The following is a 14939-nucleotide window of genomic DNA, read 5'->3' as shown; positions in this document are numbered from 1 at the left end:
GGACAACATGGTGAAAGCCCGTCTCTACTAAAAATACAAAAAAATTAGCCAGGTGTGGTGGCGGGTGCCTATAATCCCAGCTACTCGGGAGGCTGAGGCAGGAGAATGCTTTAACCCAGGAGGCGAAGGTTGCAGAGAGCCAAAATCATGCCCATTGCACTCTAGCCTGGCCGACCAGAGCGAGACTCTGTCTCAAAACAAAAAAAAAAAAAAAAAAAGAAAGGAAAGAAGCATACATGCTAACAAAGTACAGGATGCACTGTTTGTTTGTTGTTATTTTGTTATTTTCTGAGACAGGGTCCGGCTCTGTCACCCAGGCTGCAGGGCAGTGGCATGAACACGGCTCACTTCAGCCTCACCCTCCCAAGCTCAAGTGACCCTCCCTCCTCAGCCTCCCAAGTATTAAGCAGTTTGGACCACGAGTGGGCACCATCACACCCAGCTAATATTTTTATTTTTTATAGAGACGAGGTTTTGCCATATTGCCCAGGCTGGTCTCAAACTCCTGGCCTCAAGCAATCTGCTGGTTTAGGCCTTACAAAAGGGTTGGGATTAAAGGTCTGAGCCACCATGCCCGGCCTGTTATATTACTATTAATAGTCTCCAAATGTTACTCATGCTTCTTAATTCAAAGACAGGAGCATTCCATTCTTATTACACAATCTACCTGGAACCCAGCAACTTGCATTTGAAATGAATGGAATATGACAGAGTCAGAAAGAGCAGGCGATCTGGAGCAAGGGCTCATCCCAGCCGCATGGCAAGCTCGCTGCAGCCCTGAGCCTGGGCGATGGCAGCTGACCTGTGGCTACCCCAGGAAGAGTGGGTCCCCATGCCCAGCGCTGTGACGGGTGGGGTGCCCCACCAAGGCAGCTGCCTGCCCAAGGGCTGCCTTGGTGGCCTTGTGACCAGGAATGCCCCCCCCGCCCACCGCACTCACCGTTGCCAATCTGGCCCTGCAGGAGGGAGGAGGGTGGCAGGCCCGTGCTGATGGCGTCACTCAGGCTGCCCTGGGAGTGCAGGCCCTGGCTGGAGCCACTCTGAGTCAGGGCTCCAGGGCCCAGGTTCATGTTCTGCGTGGGCGGCTGCAGGCAACAGGAAGTTTTCAGGGAAAACGGTTAATTCACGGAAAGCAACCTCCACAAGCCAGGCCAGGGATGAGAGGGCGCCTGAGATTTGCTGCCACATGTCATGGCCACCTGGTCCATGTTCGTAATCGACAGCCATCGTCACAGCCAGGTGTCCCCAGAGCACCAGGCCCAGAACAGCCAGGTGACCGCAGAGCACCAGGCCCAGATAGAGATGGCACAGTGAGCGTCTGGATGAGCGTTCGGAACTCTGAGTATCGAGTTCATCCACACATGCCTGGGTTTGAAAAGCTGGACCTCCTTCTCCTGGACAGCAGGGAACCCCTTCCCCTGTCCACCCCAGTGCACCCTGTCCTTCTCGGGCACAGCCGGCCGGCGCCTCTGTGCTCCCCGGCCACGACCCCTCCAAGCTGAGGGCCTTGGCACAAGCGGATCCCTCTCCTGTTTCCCGTGCTCCTGCTGTGAGTGCCCCTTCCCCTCGCTCACTCCCCCCACCCCATGCCCACCTGGGATCACACCACACAGAAGGGAGTGTGAAGTGACCCTCAGCACTCTCCCAGATCAAGGTCCAACAGCAGCTCTGGAGGTGTGCACACACACGCTGTCTACAGCTGGCCAAAAAAAGGACATTTCCACCAGGACCTGCGGGTGTCTGCACGGTGAAGAACTGCAATGTGACAGGTCAATGGAGGTGGGTTTAACATTTTTACTCACGAAACGCATCCTGGCATTTACGTCATCACCTGCCAAGGACTAAGGGTCACTAGGAGATACGGCACTCCCGGCGACAATTTAATTTTGGAAAAATGCATTTTAAAAAATCAAACAAAATAAAAAATTTGAACTATCATTGGGAGAATGTACTGTGCTGGGCATGTTTTCTTTTAAGTTCTGTTTTCACCCACAGCAGCGCATGTGCATGGTTCACAACTGCTCAAAGCACCCGGAGAGGTTCCGGGGAGACGCAGGGCCCCCATCCCATCTCTCCCCACCCCCGACCCGAGAGCTGCGGCCGTTCCTACGGTGGTTCTTCCGGGGCTTCCCTCCCTTCAATACATAAAGAGGCTGAACCACAGGTCCGACCCGGCCACCTCAGACGCTGTCGTTACCCTCAGTCTGTCAGGAAGGGTTGGTCACCACCGCCCACACTCCCATTTCTGGTGACTCTAGTGGTATTTTTGGTTTCTCTGAGTCATCTTTGTTACCTGAGGTGACATGCCCACAACTCCCGATTTTAGGCAGTGTCGGAGTCCTTGCTGGGTAAAGGGGACCACCCTCAGCGGGTACTCACGGCGGGAAGCAGGGACTGCATGTTCTGGCTGGAGTCTGCGATCGTGGCCAGGTATACCAGGTTCCGGTGCAGGATTTGCTGGTACCTGCAGGAGGGGGCATGCGTGAGGCAGGAGGACGGGACCACGGAGTCCCCAGGTGGACCCAAGGCAGAAGTAAAGTGTGAAAAACACAGTCTGACAACCAGCCAAACCCCATGAGGACCCGGACCCCAGATGACACCCAGGGACATGCCAGCTAGTTGCCCAACTGGACACAGGCAGGTGGCAGGGCGCTGGGGTCTAGGTGGGGACGGCAGGGCAGCCTCTACCCCAAACCCTGAGCAGGCTCCCATCCCATGCCAAAAACTATGGAAAGATTCTAAGGTAGCAGCTACATGGGAGCTGGCACTGGTCTGTTCAGAGAATGGAACGGGGGCGGCCACGAGGAGGCAGGGGCCTGAAGGTGACAGAGGGACAGAGCCCTTGTCCAGCTGAACCAGGCAGTGGGCGGACTCCATAGAGCCAGCGACCCTGAGAAAGTCCTGGAAAGAAATGGGGAAGCACAGTTCTGCCAGGGAAGGCCCCTCGTACACCTCGCACCAGTGGGGCCCCAGTCCCCTCACCCCACTCACACCCAGGGGTGTCTGAGGCCATTCACCTACTTCCCACCTCCAGGTCAGTCTGATGGCCACTTGGACAGCCGCTTGGAGGGTGGCAGACTGGCCATGCACCCCTCCTCTGGGTCAGGCCCTAGGGTCACAGGGTCACAGGAGGTCCCACCTGGAGGAGGTGCTGTCTCCTGGCTCACTGGCTGTTGGGCTGCAGAGCTGCCCACAGAGGCTGGCCCAGGCCTGCCCACACTGCTCTTTCCTCTCGCCTCCCTCGGAACTACCCCAGTTCTGGCAGCAATGCTTCGCAGCTGTGCTGGGGACTCTTGGGACATATCTGGCCCCCGCACTGGCCTCCATGCTGGGGGGCTCTCGGGACATATCTGGCCTCCATGCTTAGAGTCTGCATGACCCCCCCAAAGTGTTCCCGTGGATGGCGGGCGGGCACTCACTGCGTGCACTCAGCTGTCTTGCCCTTGCTCTGGTACTCCAGGATGCACTGGATCAGGTGGTGGTTCTCGTCCAGCATCTGCGGAGAGAGCGTGAGCAGGCGCTGCCGACGCGGGGCTGCCGCTGGCCCTCGGGAAGAACCGCCACCGCTACGCATCTAGTTTTCATATAGGTTGAGTGGCCCTTACGTGAAACGTGTCACATTTCAGATTTTTCCAGATTTGGAGATATCTGTTTTAGACCCACCGGTTTGGTATCCCTAATCTGAAAATCTGAAATCCAAAATGCTCCGATGAGCATTTCCTTTGAGCCTCATGTTGGCGCTCAAAAAGTTCTAGATTTTGGAGCACTTCAAATTTCCAGATTTGGGATGCTACGCCCGCTCTGTGTATGAAGCTGTCGTTACATGCATGGCCTCAGCCACCACAGACCAAACACTCACACATCCCTGTGCTAAGGACTTCACCCGTAAACGGCAGGGCCATCTCAGCCCACAGATGAAAACATGGAGGCCCCGTGCCTCCAGCAGCCCCCACCCTGAAAGACCCTCCAGCTTCCAGGGCCCTTGATGGCAGAGCATCTGTGCAGCAAGGGTCAGCCAAGTCGACAGCAAGGATGTCAGGACCCCCGTGGGCACCCCACCCTGGAGCCCCCAGCTGGAGGGGACAGCCTCAAATCACAACCACACAGGGTGGGACACAGGTAGCTGCCCCCCTCAGGATCAGCAGGGGTCCAGGGCACTCCTAGGTGGGTGGCATCAAGACTTCCTGCAGGGGCTGCCACCAACCGGGGTGCGGGAAGGAAGGAAAGGGTCTGGGAGGGGCAGGGACAGCACCACGGATAGAAGACACCACACACAACACAGGCCGGCGAGGGGGCAGGAAAGGTGGGTGACACTGCAGAACCGGGCATGACCTGGACCTGGGGCTGGCGACCCGCAGCCCTCACCCCTGGGGTGCTGAAATGCAGCAGAACAGCAGGATGGGCCACAGGCCACACAGGGAAGGCCGGTTCTGTCTTGAACCTTCTGTATCTTACACATAAAGTGTGTGTGTACAGACAGGGTCATGACTCCAAACCCACATTAAACCAGTCTCAAGTGACTCAGGTGAACGGCCAGATGTGCGCCTCCCACAGCAGGGCCGGGGTCCCTGCGCAGGCACCACGTGCTCCTAGAACTGGCAAAATGGAGGCTTCTGGTTCAGGGACAGCCAGGCACACACTCTGCCAAGCACGCTCCATGTTCAAGATGGGCACTGCCAGGAACCTGTCAGATGCAGGGGCTCAGCCTGTCTGTGACCCGGTGACCCGTGTGCCTGGCCGCACCTGAGCAGCAGGGGGCTGGGCCCACAGATGCCCCAGGTTTCCTTCCCAAAGGGCCTCCTGAACGTGCTCGTGTGGCCCCAGGGGGGTACTGGAGCACTCCCAAATCAAGCGGTCCAAGGCCTTGTGTCCACACACCTGCACGTGCTCAGGATGTGCTGAGTCTGGTGGTTGGTAGAAGTGGGGAGGGGTGGGTGGCAGCAGAGGAACAGGGACTGGGGCCAGGCGGCATCCTGCAGACACCACACAGGATGCCCACGGGCCATGGGGAGCAGGCACAAAAGAGCTGGCTCTTCCAAGGCGTCCACCTGGGGGCAGCACTGGGTGGTCCATGGAGACCCAACAGGAGGTGAAAGAGGAGAGAGGGGGCGTGGGAGGAGACTGAAAAGAGGGGACACCCGCCCTGTGACCAGCCGCCTCCACCTGCAGGGAAGCACAGGACTGAGCCCACCACACCTGCTGCTTTCCATAAAAAGGCCTTTGCTCAGAGGCTAGCACCCCAAGAAAAAGCCGTGCCTTTTCGCTCCACCACAGCGTGCTGGGTCATCTCAGCTCTATGAGGCTGCTCCCAGCAGGAGCTCAACAGGCCCTGGAGCAGGGGACCCCTAGGGCAAGGGGAGGAGGAGCTCAGCTCACCTGCCTGCCTGGGGACCTGGGGCCACCCAGCTGTGCCTCCACCCTGCAACGTGGCCCTTTAACTGCAGTCTGACCTTGGGGCCCAAACCCATCCACAGGCAGAGACTCCGGAGTCCAGGGCGGAGAGAGCCCAGCCAGGCCACCTAGCAGAGCAGAGCCCAGACCCACAGCCCCAGCTAAGTGACTGCCCTCGACTCAGCGTCCTCCTCCGCCCGTCTCCACAACTTCAGGGTTGGTTTATCCTGCTCTATTTTTTCCTTAAGTTATACCTTCCCCCTTTCCACTCTTTACCACTTTTCTCCCTGCTGGGGACAAGGTGCCCTGCACTCAGCTGAGCCCAGTGGGGCCGAGGAGCCGTCCTGAGATGGGGGCGCCGCCAGGGGGCGCTGCGGGCCAGGCTTCCCTGTGGGCAGGTGAGGGTGAGCCCACCTGCCAGGCGCTGGCATTCCAGATGGCTCTGCCTCTAGATGAACTGAAGGAAGGGGACAACTATGGGCTTTCTTGCTTTCCCTTTCAGTGCTTCCCCTTCTCGACTCCTAACCCCCAGGCAGAGATTGTCTCCAGAGACACGAGCTAGATACGGCGGGCATTTCAGCATCGCTCCCGGCACGGGGCTGGGATGCGCCAGGGGGCGCAAGCCGCCGACGTCATTAAACAGACCCCCGCGGCTGTGCACGGGCCAGGGCGGTGCCGCGGAATTTACGCACACGACAAAACACAGAACTGGTGTGCGTTTTTTTGTTTGTTTGTTTGTTTTTTGAGACGGAGTCTCGCTCTGTCCCCCAGGCTGGAGTGCAGTGGCCGGATCTCAGCTCACTGCAAGCTCCGCCTCCCGGGTTCACGCCATTCTCCTGCCTCAGCCTCCCGAGTAGCTGGGACTACAGGCGCCCGCCACCTCGCCCGGCTAGCTTTTTGTATTTTTTAGTAGAGACGGGGTTTCACCGTGTTAGCCAGGATGGTCTCGATCTCCTGACCTCGTGATCCGCCCGTCTCGGCCTCCCAAAGTGCTGGGATTACAGGCTTGAGCCACCGCGCCCGGCCTGGTGTGCGTTTTTAAAAAAGCGGATACAGAGAACTTTCTCACATATGTTACACACACCTATTTCAAAAAGGGCAGGACAGGTGGAACGAAAGGTGGCAGACTGGACGCCCCAAGCCCCAGGCCCCGGCCGGCAACTGAGGATGGAACAGGTACGGCCTTCTACGGACCGAAAGGGGAGGGCACAAGATGGCAGCCACGGGAGTTTGAAGCTGAAGAGCACATGGACGAGTGACAACCAAATCAGTGCCCCCAGGGCGCCTGGCCTGAGCCACACTGTGCTGCGAAGCCCCACAAGGCTCAGGAATGTTAAGATTCCGGCACCTTTCAGGGTCGCCCAGGATCTGCCGGTAGGAGATGGGACTGGATGAGGGGGGCATCTCTAGGAAAGTGACCAGCCTGGAGGAAAGACACTTGGCACTGAAGGGAATGTGCACCTCAAAGCGAACCCCAGACCGACCACACACCCTCCTGAGCACAGCAGGCGGCGCTCCGGCCTCCAATCCCCAGAAGCCACACCAGGGCCATTTGAAAGACAAAGGCCGAAACCAGCCAAGGAAGCCAAAATCCAGAGACGAAGGTTACCCAAGACGGAACCGTTTTTTCTATTTGTTTTTCTTCTGAGACAGGGTCTCGCTCTGTCACCCAGGCTGGAATACAGTGGTGTGATCTTGGCTCCCTGCAACCTCCACCTCCCAGGCTCAAGTGATCCTCCTACCTCAGCCTCCCGAGTAGCTGAGAATACAGGCGTGTGCCACCATGCCTGGCTAAATGTTTTTTTTTTTTTTGGTAGAGACAGGGTCTCCCTGTGTTGCCCAGGCTGGTCTCGAACTCCGAGGTTCAAGTGATCCGCCCGCCTCGGCCTCCCCAAGTGCTCATTACAGGCATGAACCATCGCGTCTGGCCTGAAATTTTTTTAAAAAAATCCAACAAAACCTATTATTAATATCCTCACGAAGACAGCTGGTGCAGTGATGCAGGTTACTGGAGCCTCAAAAAAGACGATGCTGGTTAGAAACAACAGAGGAAAGCGCTCTGGAGGTGAAACCCTGTTAGCCACAACTCAACAGAGGAGCAGAACGTGAAGTTGAAAAAGAGTCCCGGAAAGCAGGACAGATCGACCAAGGAGAAAACAAAGATCACGAAGAGAGGAGTGGACCAGCGCGGCCCTCCAGGAGCCGCAGAGATAGGAGCAGCGAGGAAATCACCCCCAAATCCTTCAATCAGAGCTGAAGGACGCATTTCCCCATCGGAAGGGCTCTCAGGTTACCAGTCTGCCAAAAAGACCAGGGACAAAGAAAGATCCTAAACATGACAGGAGAGAAAACCAGGTTCCACGTGAAGCATAGTGAATTCCGACGGCATGGAGCCTCCTACGTGGGCCCGCAGGGGGTGACGATCCCAAGGAGACTTCCGGAGGAGCTGTGCTCCATACCAAGGGACACCCTCTGAGGGGCAATGACCCAGTCCCAACAGAGACCTCGGGGGCGGGGGGGGTCTGCCGACGGCCTGGCCTGAGGGAGGCTCTGGAGGAGAGATGAACTCACCACGGAGGCTTCCAGAAGGGCTATGGTCTGTTCCTGAGGGAGACTTCTGCACAGAGATTGTCAGCCGAAACCCCAACCAGGAGTGAAGGGAGAACGGACGCACTTTCAGACCCGCAAGTTAGGAAAACGTACCCTGTACCCAAACCAAAGGCGCTCGATGACTGGCGGGCATTCCTCGAAAACTGCCCGTCATCAAAGATAATGAAGATGGACGAGTGGTCCTCAACCAGGAGAGACCCAACAGACATGGTCCCAGGGCCCTTCCAATAATCCTTAACGATGTTCTACAAAGGCCATTACCGGGACAACAGGGAAGTCAGAGTGAGTCGGCGCAGACAGCTGCGCTGCTGCCACATCGGCTCCCACATTTCAGTCTCTGTACAGTATCATGTCTTTCTTGGCCGCAAAGTCACGCTCAAGTGTTTGGGAGTAAAGGGGCACCAAGTCTACAACTCACTCTCAAATTGTCAGGGCAAAAGTAACGTGTCCACAGGACAGAAGAGGGGAGGGGACAGCAAATGAGGTGGCGTTAACATGCAGGCAGTCAGATGAGGGGAGTGTGGGAATTCTGTTTTAAAGGGGCACATCCCAAACACCTGTTCTCAGGAGGCCATAAAATGATGTGCCTCCTTCCCCAAACCAAGGGAGCAAATCCCAGGAGAAGATCCAAGACCCAATCCAAGAGAAGCCAAAAGAATTTGGCCAATGGTGGGAGGCCCATGGAGAGCAGCCCTGAGACTGAAACCCAGGAGAATACCTGAGCGAAGGAGAGACACTAGTGACAAGTGATCACAAAGAAAAGCCAGGTAGGAAAAGCAGTCACAGGATCCTGTGTGGTTCAGCAGTGAGCGAGGTGTCTGTCGTCACCCCGTCAACAGCAGAGGCAGATCCAACTCCAGAGAAAGCCACTCTGACGGGTATGAGTGGGAAGCGCAGGTGTGCAGCAGGGAGGGCAGACCTTACCTGGTGACCCGTTCTCCTTGGTCACCCGGTAAGGTCAGCAGCCCTAAACCTGTTCCAAAGTGGCCACCTGGTTTGGCCTTGAGAAGGGCAAGAGGGTGCTTCTGGGAGGCGGGAGGCATTACTCCTGAGGTTACTCACACCCTGATCCGGTCTGGCCGTGTCCCCACCCAAATCTCATCTTGAACTGTAGTTCCCACAAGCCCCACGTGTCGTGGGAGGAACCCGGTGGGAAGCAATTGGATGGATGGGAGCCGCTTCCCCCATGCAGTTCTCGTGATGGTGAGTGAGTTCTCCCGAGATCTGTTGGTTTTACAAGCGCCTGGCATTTCCCCTGCTTGCGTTTCTCCTTCCTGCCACCTTGTGAAGAAGGTGCCTTGCTTCCCCTTCTGCCATGATTCTGATTTTCCTGAGGCCTCCCCAGCCCTGCGGAACTGTGAGTTAATTAAGCCTCTTTCCTTCATAAATTAGCCAGTCTCAGGTTTTCTTCATAGCCGTGTGAGAGAACAGCAAACACACACGCCCACGGCACGTCTTGACTCCTCATGTGCCTGCGTGGCTTTGGTGAGCACAAAATCCAAAGCAAAAGACCCCGACAGGAGGGAAACGCACTGACAGGCAGCTGCGGCCCCCGCTCTGGAGCTTGTCGATCTCTAGTTTCTTACATGTCTGTGTTTATGAAAATCTCTAAGACAAGCATTTACTCACGGTATCACCTGCAAAATAACCTTAAAGAGGCCTGAAGTGAGTCTGGGGTTGCCAGGGCTGGTGACGGGCCCACCTGAGTCTCCTCTACCTGGCTGTACCTCTAACACTAGGCTGAACAAAGAAGCCATTCACGTGGCCCGGAGCGTTAAACATTTTCTGCATTTACTGCTGTCTTCTGCAGACACTGCTTCCCAGCTTCCTGATGTGCACTTGTGTGTTTTTCTGCATCGTGAGACACAGTTCTCCCCACCCTTTCCAGAGAAGCTGAGTTTCTACAAGTTCAGAAGTAAACCTGTGTCAGAGACGTTTCCGGCAAAGCACTGCAGCTGGTAGCCTGAGGCCTCCTGAGGTGAGGGTGCTGGAGACAGAGATGAGGTGGCAACTCCATCCGGAGGAGCTAGAGGCTGGCATCGGGGGCCGCAGTAAGGAGGGGTGGTGAGACCCCATCTCTCAGCATGCTTCATCGACGTGCCCATCCTAGGCCTGGGTGAGTAGAGGTGACAGTGAGGAGGTGCGGCCCGCTCTTCTTATGGTGGAGTAGGCGTGGGTGGCTGGTCAGGTGGCGACCAACGTGGGTGAGCGTCTGCTCAAGGCCATGAGGCAGCGGAGCCCCAGGCTTCTGGGGTTGACCTCCAGCTGGGCTGGAGGCTGGGCAGGAGCACATGGGTGAGGTGGGGGAAGGACGGCCCGACGGAGGAAACAGGCGTGTGCAAAGGCCATGGGGCGTGTCCAGGAACGGAGGCCAGCTCTGAGGAGCTGGAGAAGAGGGGAACGGGGACTGCTGGGGGACAGGAGTCCTGTGCCCATTGCAGGGGTTACTTTCTCAACTGAAGCCTGTACCCACTGCAAAGACTGGCTGGACCAAGATCCCAACGCGGCTGGGTACACCCATCACCCAACGTGCAACAAACCTCCCTGAGCCGCGTGGTCGAAACGTGATTTCTTAATTCTCATGATTCTGGGCCAGCTGGGAGGATCTTCTGCTGGGCTTGGTTGGGCTCGCCGCTGGGGCAGCTGGGACACCCGGGCCTCCCACTCCCTCTCGGCGTTGTCACCCCTGCGGTCTCAGGCTCTGAGGGGCGGCCCCAACGTGTCTCTGTTGGTCAGGCTGGCTGACGCCCAGGGCCAAGCCCAGCACCCACAGGGAGACGAACCCAAGGGGCACAGAAGCTGCGGCCATGGCGATGGACCATGCGGGTGAGCGGAGAAACCGGATTTGGCAGGCGGGGACTGACGGGGGATACAGGGTGTGGCTTGGAGGGCCCAAGGCACAGCCAGGCATCAAGGATGGGGCCTGGGACTGCTGAAGTCCTGACTGGGTAGGCGAGGGAGTGAGGATGAGAACTGGGGATGGAGAGCAACTGGGGTCCCAGAGCCCACAGAGAGTAGGGGAAGGGCTGGGGCTGCCAGGCAAAAACCTGGGTGAGGGGCTCTCAGCAGAACCGTCTCTCCCCAGTGACGAACCTGTGTGGGGCCCTGGAAGCCGGACACAGAGGAGGCCTGGGGCTCTGAGGCCCACACTGGGCAGAAACACCTCCAGTGTCCTCGCGTTTGTCCTTTCTAATTAGAAAGACTTCCGGAACCTTTTTAATTTTCTAGGAGGAACCCTTGGCTCCTCCCACCCAGAGGCCAGCTCTGCTCCTTCTGGAAGCGTCTCGCATGGAGTCCATGCACTCCCCTCCCGACTCTGCACACACCTGATAACGTTCCGCTCCGCTGTTCCACAGAGTTCCCTTTCCTCTCAAATATCTTGGAGACTGTCCTCTGTTAGCACAGAGACCCCACCTGTCCCTTGAGCCCAGGAGGACGAGGCTGCATGAACTGTGATCACGTCAGTGCACCTCAGCCTAGGCAAAGGAGCAAGAGGCTGTCCTTAAAAAAAAAAAAAAAAAAAAAAAAAAACTCAATGTTTCCTATGCTCCAGAGAATTCCACAACATGGACACAACGTAGTACTCAGTCTCCTCGGACAGACATTGAAATTGTTCCCCGTCTTCTGCCACTACACGCAGGGCTGCCACGCACTCCCCACCCATGGCGTGGACACAGACACAGGATCAACTCCTAGGAGTCATCAAGGTGTGAGAGGGACCAGCCTGGCCAACCGGAGAGCTGGTTGAGCATCAGCAGGTGGCTAAGCTGGCGATGGCACCTGTAGTAGCACCTGCCACTCCTGTTCTCGGGGCAGACATCGCTGACCCATCAGCTCTCCTTCCCTGAGCCCAGCCTGAGCTGCTCCGTCCTTGCCCCCAAGGTCAGCAAGCCGACACTACAGACTCCACTGATGGAAGCCAATGGGACCCTCCGAACATTCCCCCAACTATGGAATATGTGAAGTCGGTCTGTGGGCTTCAGAAGAGCCCCCAAATTTACACGTGCAGTCTCCTTGGGGGGAGCTGGCTGCTGCCTCACGGCCCCACCACTGTGTGTTTGACATGCGTGTGCAATTTCAAAGACTCTAAGAACACGGGAAGACATGCTTAACACACACAACAGCAGCCGCATCTGCACACGCCTTGGCAATCGCTTTCAGTCTCATGGTGCTCTGGGGCGTCTCACAGCACAGCACAACACAATCACTTTGCTCCTGACAGTTCCCAAGCTGAAGACGTGCTTACTGCACTAGCGACACGTGATGTCTGCGTGCATCTCCTCCATGTGCTGACACTGCCTTTTCTTTTTGACACGACCCTGGACTTGCGATGGTTTCCTGCAGTATGGAACGGAGTCCTTACCTCCCTTTCCGAATGCCACGGATAAATTCCGGCCGTTCCTTGCTGGTTGCGTGCCTGATCAAAGGCTAAAGCTGACCAATTACCAGGCTGCCAGGCATTGCCTTACCCATACACACAGGCTAGGAGGGAGGCCACAGCCCTGTCTTCTTGCTAAAGACAAGGAAACTGGGCCACAGAAAGGTGAGGCACACATCACCATCAGCGGGGTTAAGAATGTGAGCCCGGGAAGTCCGGCCTGCCCCACCCTGCCCCCCCGCAGTTCCACGGCCCCATCCTCATCCTGGTAACACCAAGGACCTGCCTGCTTCCCACACCTATTTCCAATGTGAGGAGGATATAAATAGGCCACTTCCGTCCCCATTGTGCACAGCAACTGTGGTGGCCGATTAGACTCAGACCAGCATCACAGGAGCCTCCTTCCCACAATCGTCCATGGCACCTTCTCCCAACCTTTTGGATTCCTCTTGTGATCACACGGCAGGGAGGCAGTGGAGATGCCTGCCTGGACCAGAGGAGAAGAGCTGCGCTTCCTCTTCCCAGGCCCCACAGGCCTTACGGGCCATCAGTGCCGGCCCGCTAACTGCTCAGCACCCAGGGCCTGTTTATTCCTGCATCCCCTGTATCACGCCACAGGGCGTGACCCCTGCATCCACTGGGGGCGGGCGTGACTCTTCCACCATCTGCAGCCCGGGGATTCCAGGAAATCGGTCCTCGGACTCCAAGCACACAGAGGCAGGTGCCCGGGCTCCAACTCACTGGCCTGGGGCACAGACCGTGCAAAGGCCAGGAGCCTCAAGAACATCCGGGACCACTGGCTAGCGAGCGCCACCTGGGCAAGACCTGGGCTGCCTTCGGCTGCTGCCTCCAGACTCCACACCCAGCGACTGGATGGCAGACAGGGACTCTGGAGACCCATCAGCCTTGGAAAGGTCAGGGGTAAAGGGCAGTGGGCAGGCACTGTCTTTATCCAAATGCTTCCTCACCCTCCCGGCTGAGCAGGACTGGGAAGAGCACCTTCAGGAGCGCCCAGCAAGAGCATGTATGGCCAGCTTTACAGACAGAGGGGACAGAGGCCAGGCTGCGGCTGCTCCCTCCGGGACAATGCCTTTCTCCTGCCTGCCTTGCCCACGGTGCTCAGGTTCAAGGGCCTTGCAGAGCACCACCCTCACCTGACCTAAGACAGCAAGGAGGCCAAGCAAGGCCTGTGGCTGCGGGGTCCCTCCCCGGGGCTGAGCCCAGGCTCCAGAATGAGGGGACCCCACCCCTCATCCCTGGGGATATAAAGACAGGCCCCCGTGCTCCCCTTCTCAGGTGGGGGGAGCCTCTGAGAGCAGGAAGAATGCTGTCAATCAGCCACGTGCAAGGGAGGCTTGGCATCCCTAAGCCATTCAGTCACAGGACAGCTCTCACCTTACAAACACTCCTAGCCAAGTTAGCTTGCATTCCTTCAGAGAGCAAGTTCCAGGTCTGAGGGAGCACACAAGGTGCCCACTGTCTGCTGGGTGTGCACCCCATCCTCCACAGCTCATCCCCACCCAGAAGTGTGCCCCTTGCCCATGCCCCACCCCCGCACCTGGGCACCAAGGGCATGGGATAGGGCTGGTCCAGGTTCAACCACTCCCTGGCTCTCCTACCCTGGGCATGGCACCAACCCACTCCACAAAGGTCTTGTCTTCCCACACCAAACCCACTCAGCAGGCAGACCCAGGGGCCCACCTCCTCCCAGCTCTGTCCCATTCCCTCAGAGCTTTTCCCCAACCCCACCCTGCAACAGGCACTGGGGAGCCAGACACCCAGCAGACCGGCAGACACCACTGCTATTATCTGGCCAAGGAAACCCATGAGAAAACCAATACTAACAGAAACAGTAACACATTTATTGACCAATTACTGTATACCAAGCAGCAAGGAGGCAACCCAGGGGTCAAGTCTGGCCACATGGCCCGTGGTGACCACTGCAGCCCCAGCCCCAACAGCAGCGTAAGAAGCACACACTGGACAGTAGGACATTCCAGTTCCCAGCTGGTGGCCAGAGAACAGCCAGCCAGGCCCAGGGGCCACTGTGGTGACATGGCCCAGCCCCACCACAGGGTTCCCCAGCAGTCATGTCCCTTGTGGTGCCTGCCACAGAGTGGTTCTGACCATGTCACCCACGCACTGCTGCCGGTCACCACCAGCTACCCTCCCCACATCAGCCCAGCACTCCCTGCCCTTCCACTTTGGGTGCCCCCATACTTGCTCCACGTAGGCCAGGTTCGGGAGCCTCTGGCTCTCGGCCTCGGCCTCACGGCTCCTTCTCTGGGATAGCCCTCACCACAAATGCACTCTTGTGGGCCGAACTGTGCCCGGACCCCAGTCCCTGCGCATGGGAGGTACTGGAAACAAGCTATTTGAAAATGAAATAAAGATGGGGTCTTGCTGGACTAACGTAGGCCCTAAAACCAATAAAAGAGTCCTTATAAAAACTGGGAAATTGGCCAGGCGCGGTGGCTCTAGCCTGTAATCCCAGCACTTTGGGAGGCCGAGACGGGCGGATCATGAGGTCAGGAGATCGAGACCATCCTGGCTAACACGG

At 57.5% G+C, this 14939-nt stretch overlaps 1 protein-coding gene across 5 annotated transcripts in view; it reads right to left on the bottom strand.

Moving 5' to 3' along the window:
- The window catches only part of SS18L1 (SS18L1 subunit of BAF chromatin remodeling complex), a 36611-nt gene that overhangs the window by 18552 nt on the left and 3120 nt on the right, over positions 1-14939 (bottom strand). For 2 of the 5 annotated variants that reach the window (XR_002724701.1, XM_023183327.1), the window contains exons 2-4: positions 3420-3496; positions 2380-2464; positions 941-1085 (exon numbers count right to left, since the gene is read on the bottom strand). Coding sequence is in view for 4 of the 5 variants with exons in the window: in XM_023183327.1 (XP_023039095.1) it covers positions 941-1085; positions 2380-2464; positions 3420-3496 (307 nt within the window). In the remaining variant the exon portion in view is untranslated. Of the gene's footprint in view, positions 1-940; positions 1086-1594; positions 2514-3279; positions 3377-3419; positions 3497-14939 lie in introns of those variants that run through there. The other 3 variants (XM_023183330.1, XM_023183329.1, XM_023183331.1) reach the window with 3 other exon arrangements.

Source organism: Piliocolobus tephrosceles, chromosome 20 (assembly GCF_002776525.5).
Source record: "Piliocolobus tephrosceles isolate RC106 chromosome 20, ASM277652v3, whole genome shotgun sequence".
NCBI lineage: Eukaryota > Metazoa > Chordata > Mammalia > Primates > Cercopithecidae > Piliocolobus > Piliocolobus tephrosceles.
This window is presented reverse-complemented; position numbering and strand designations above follow the sequence as displayed.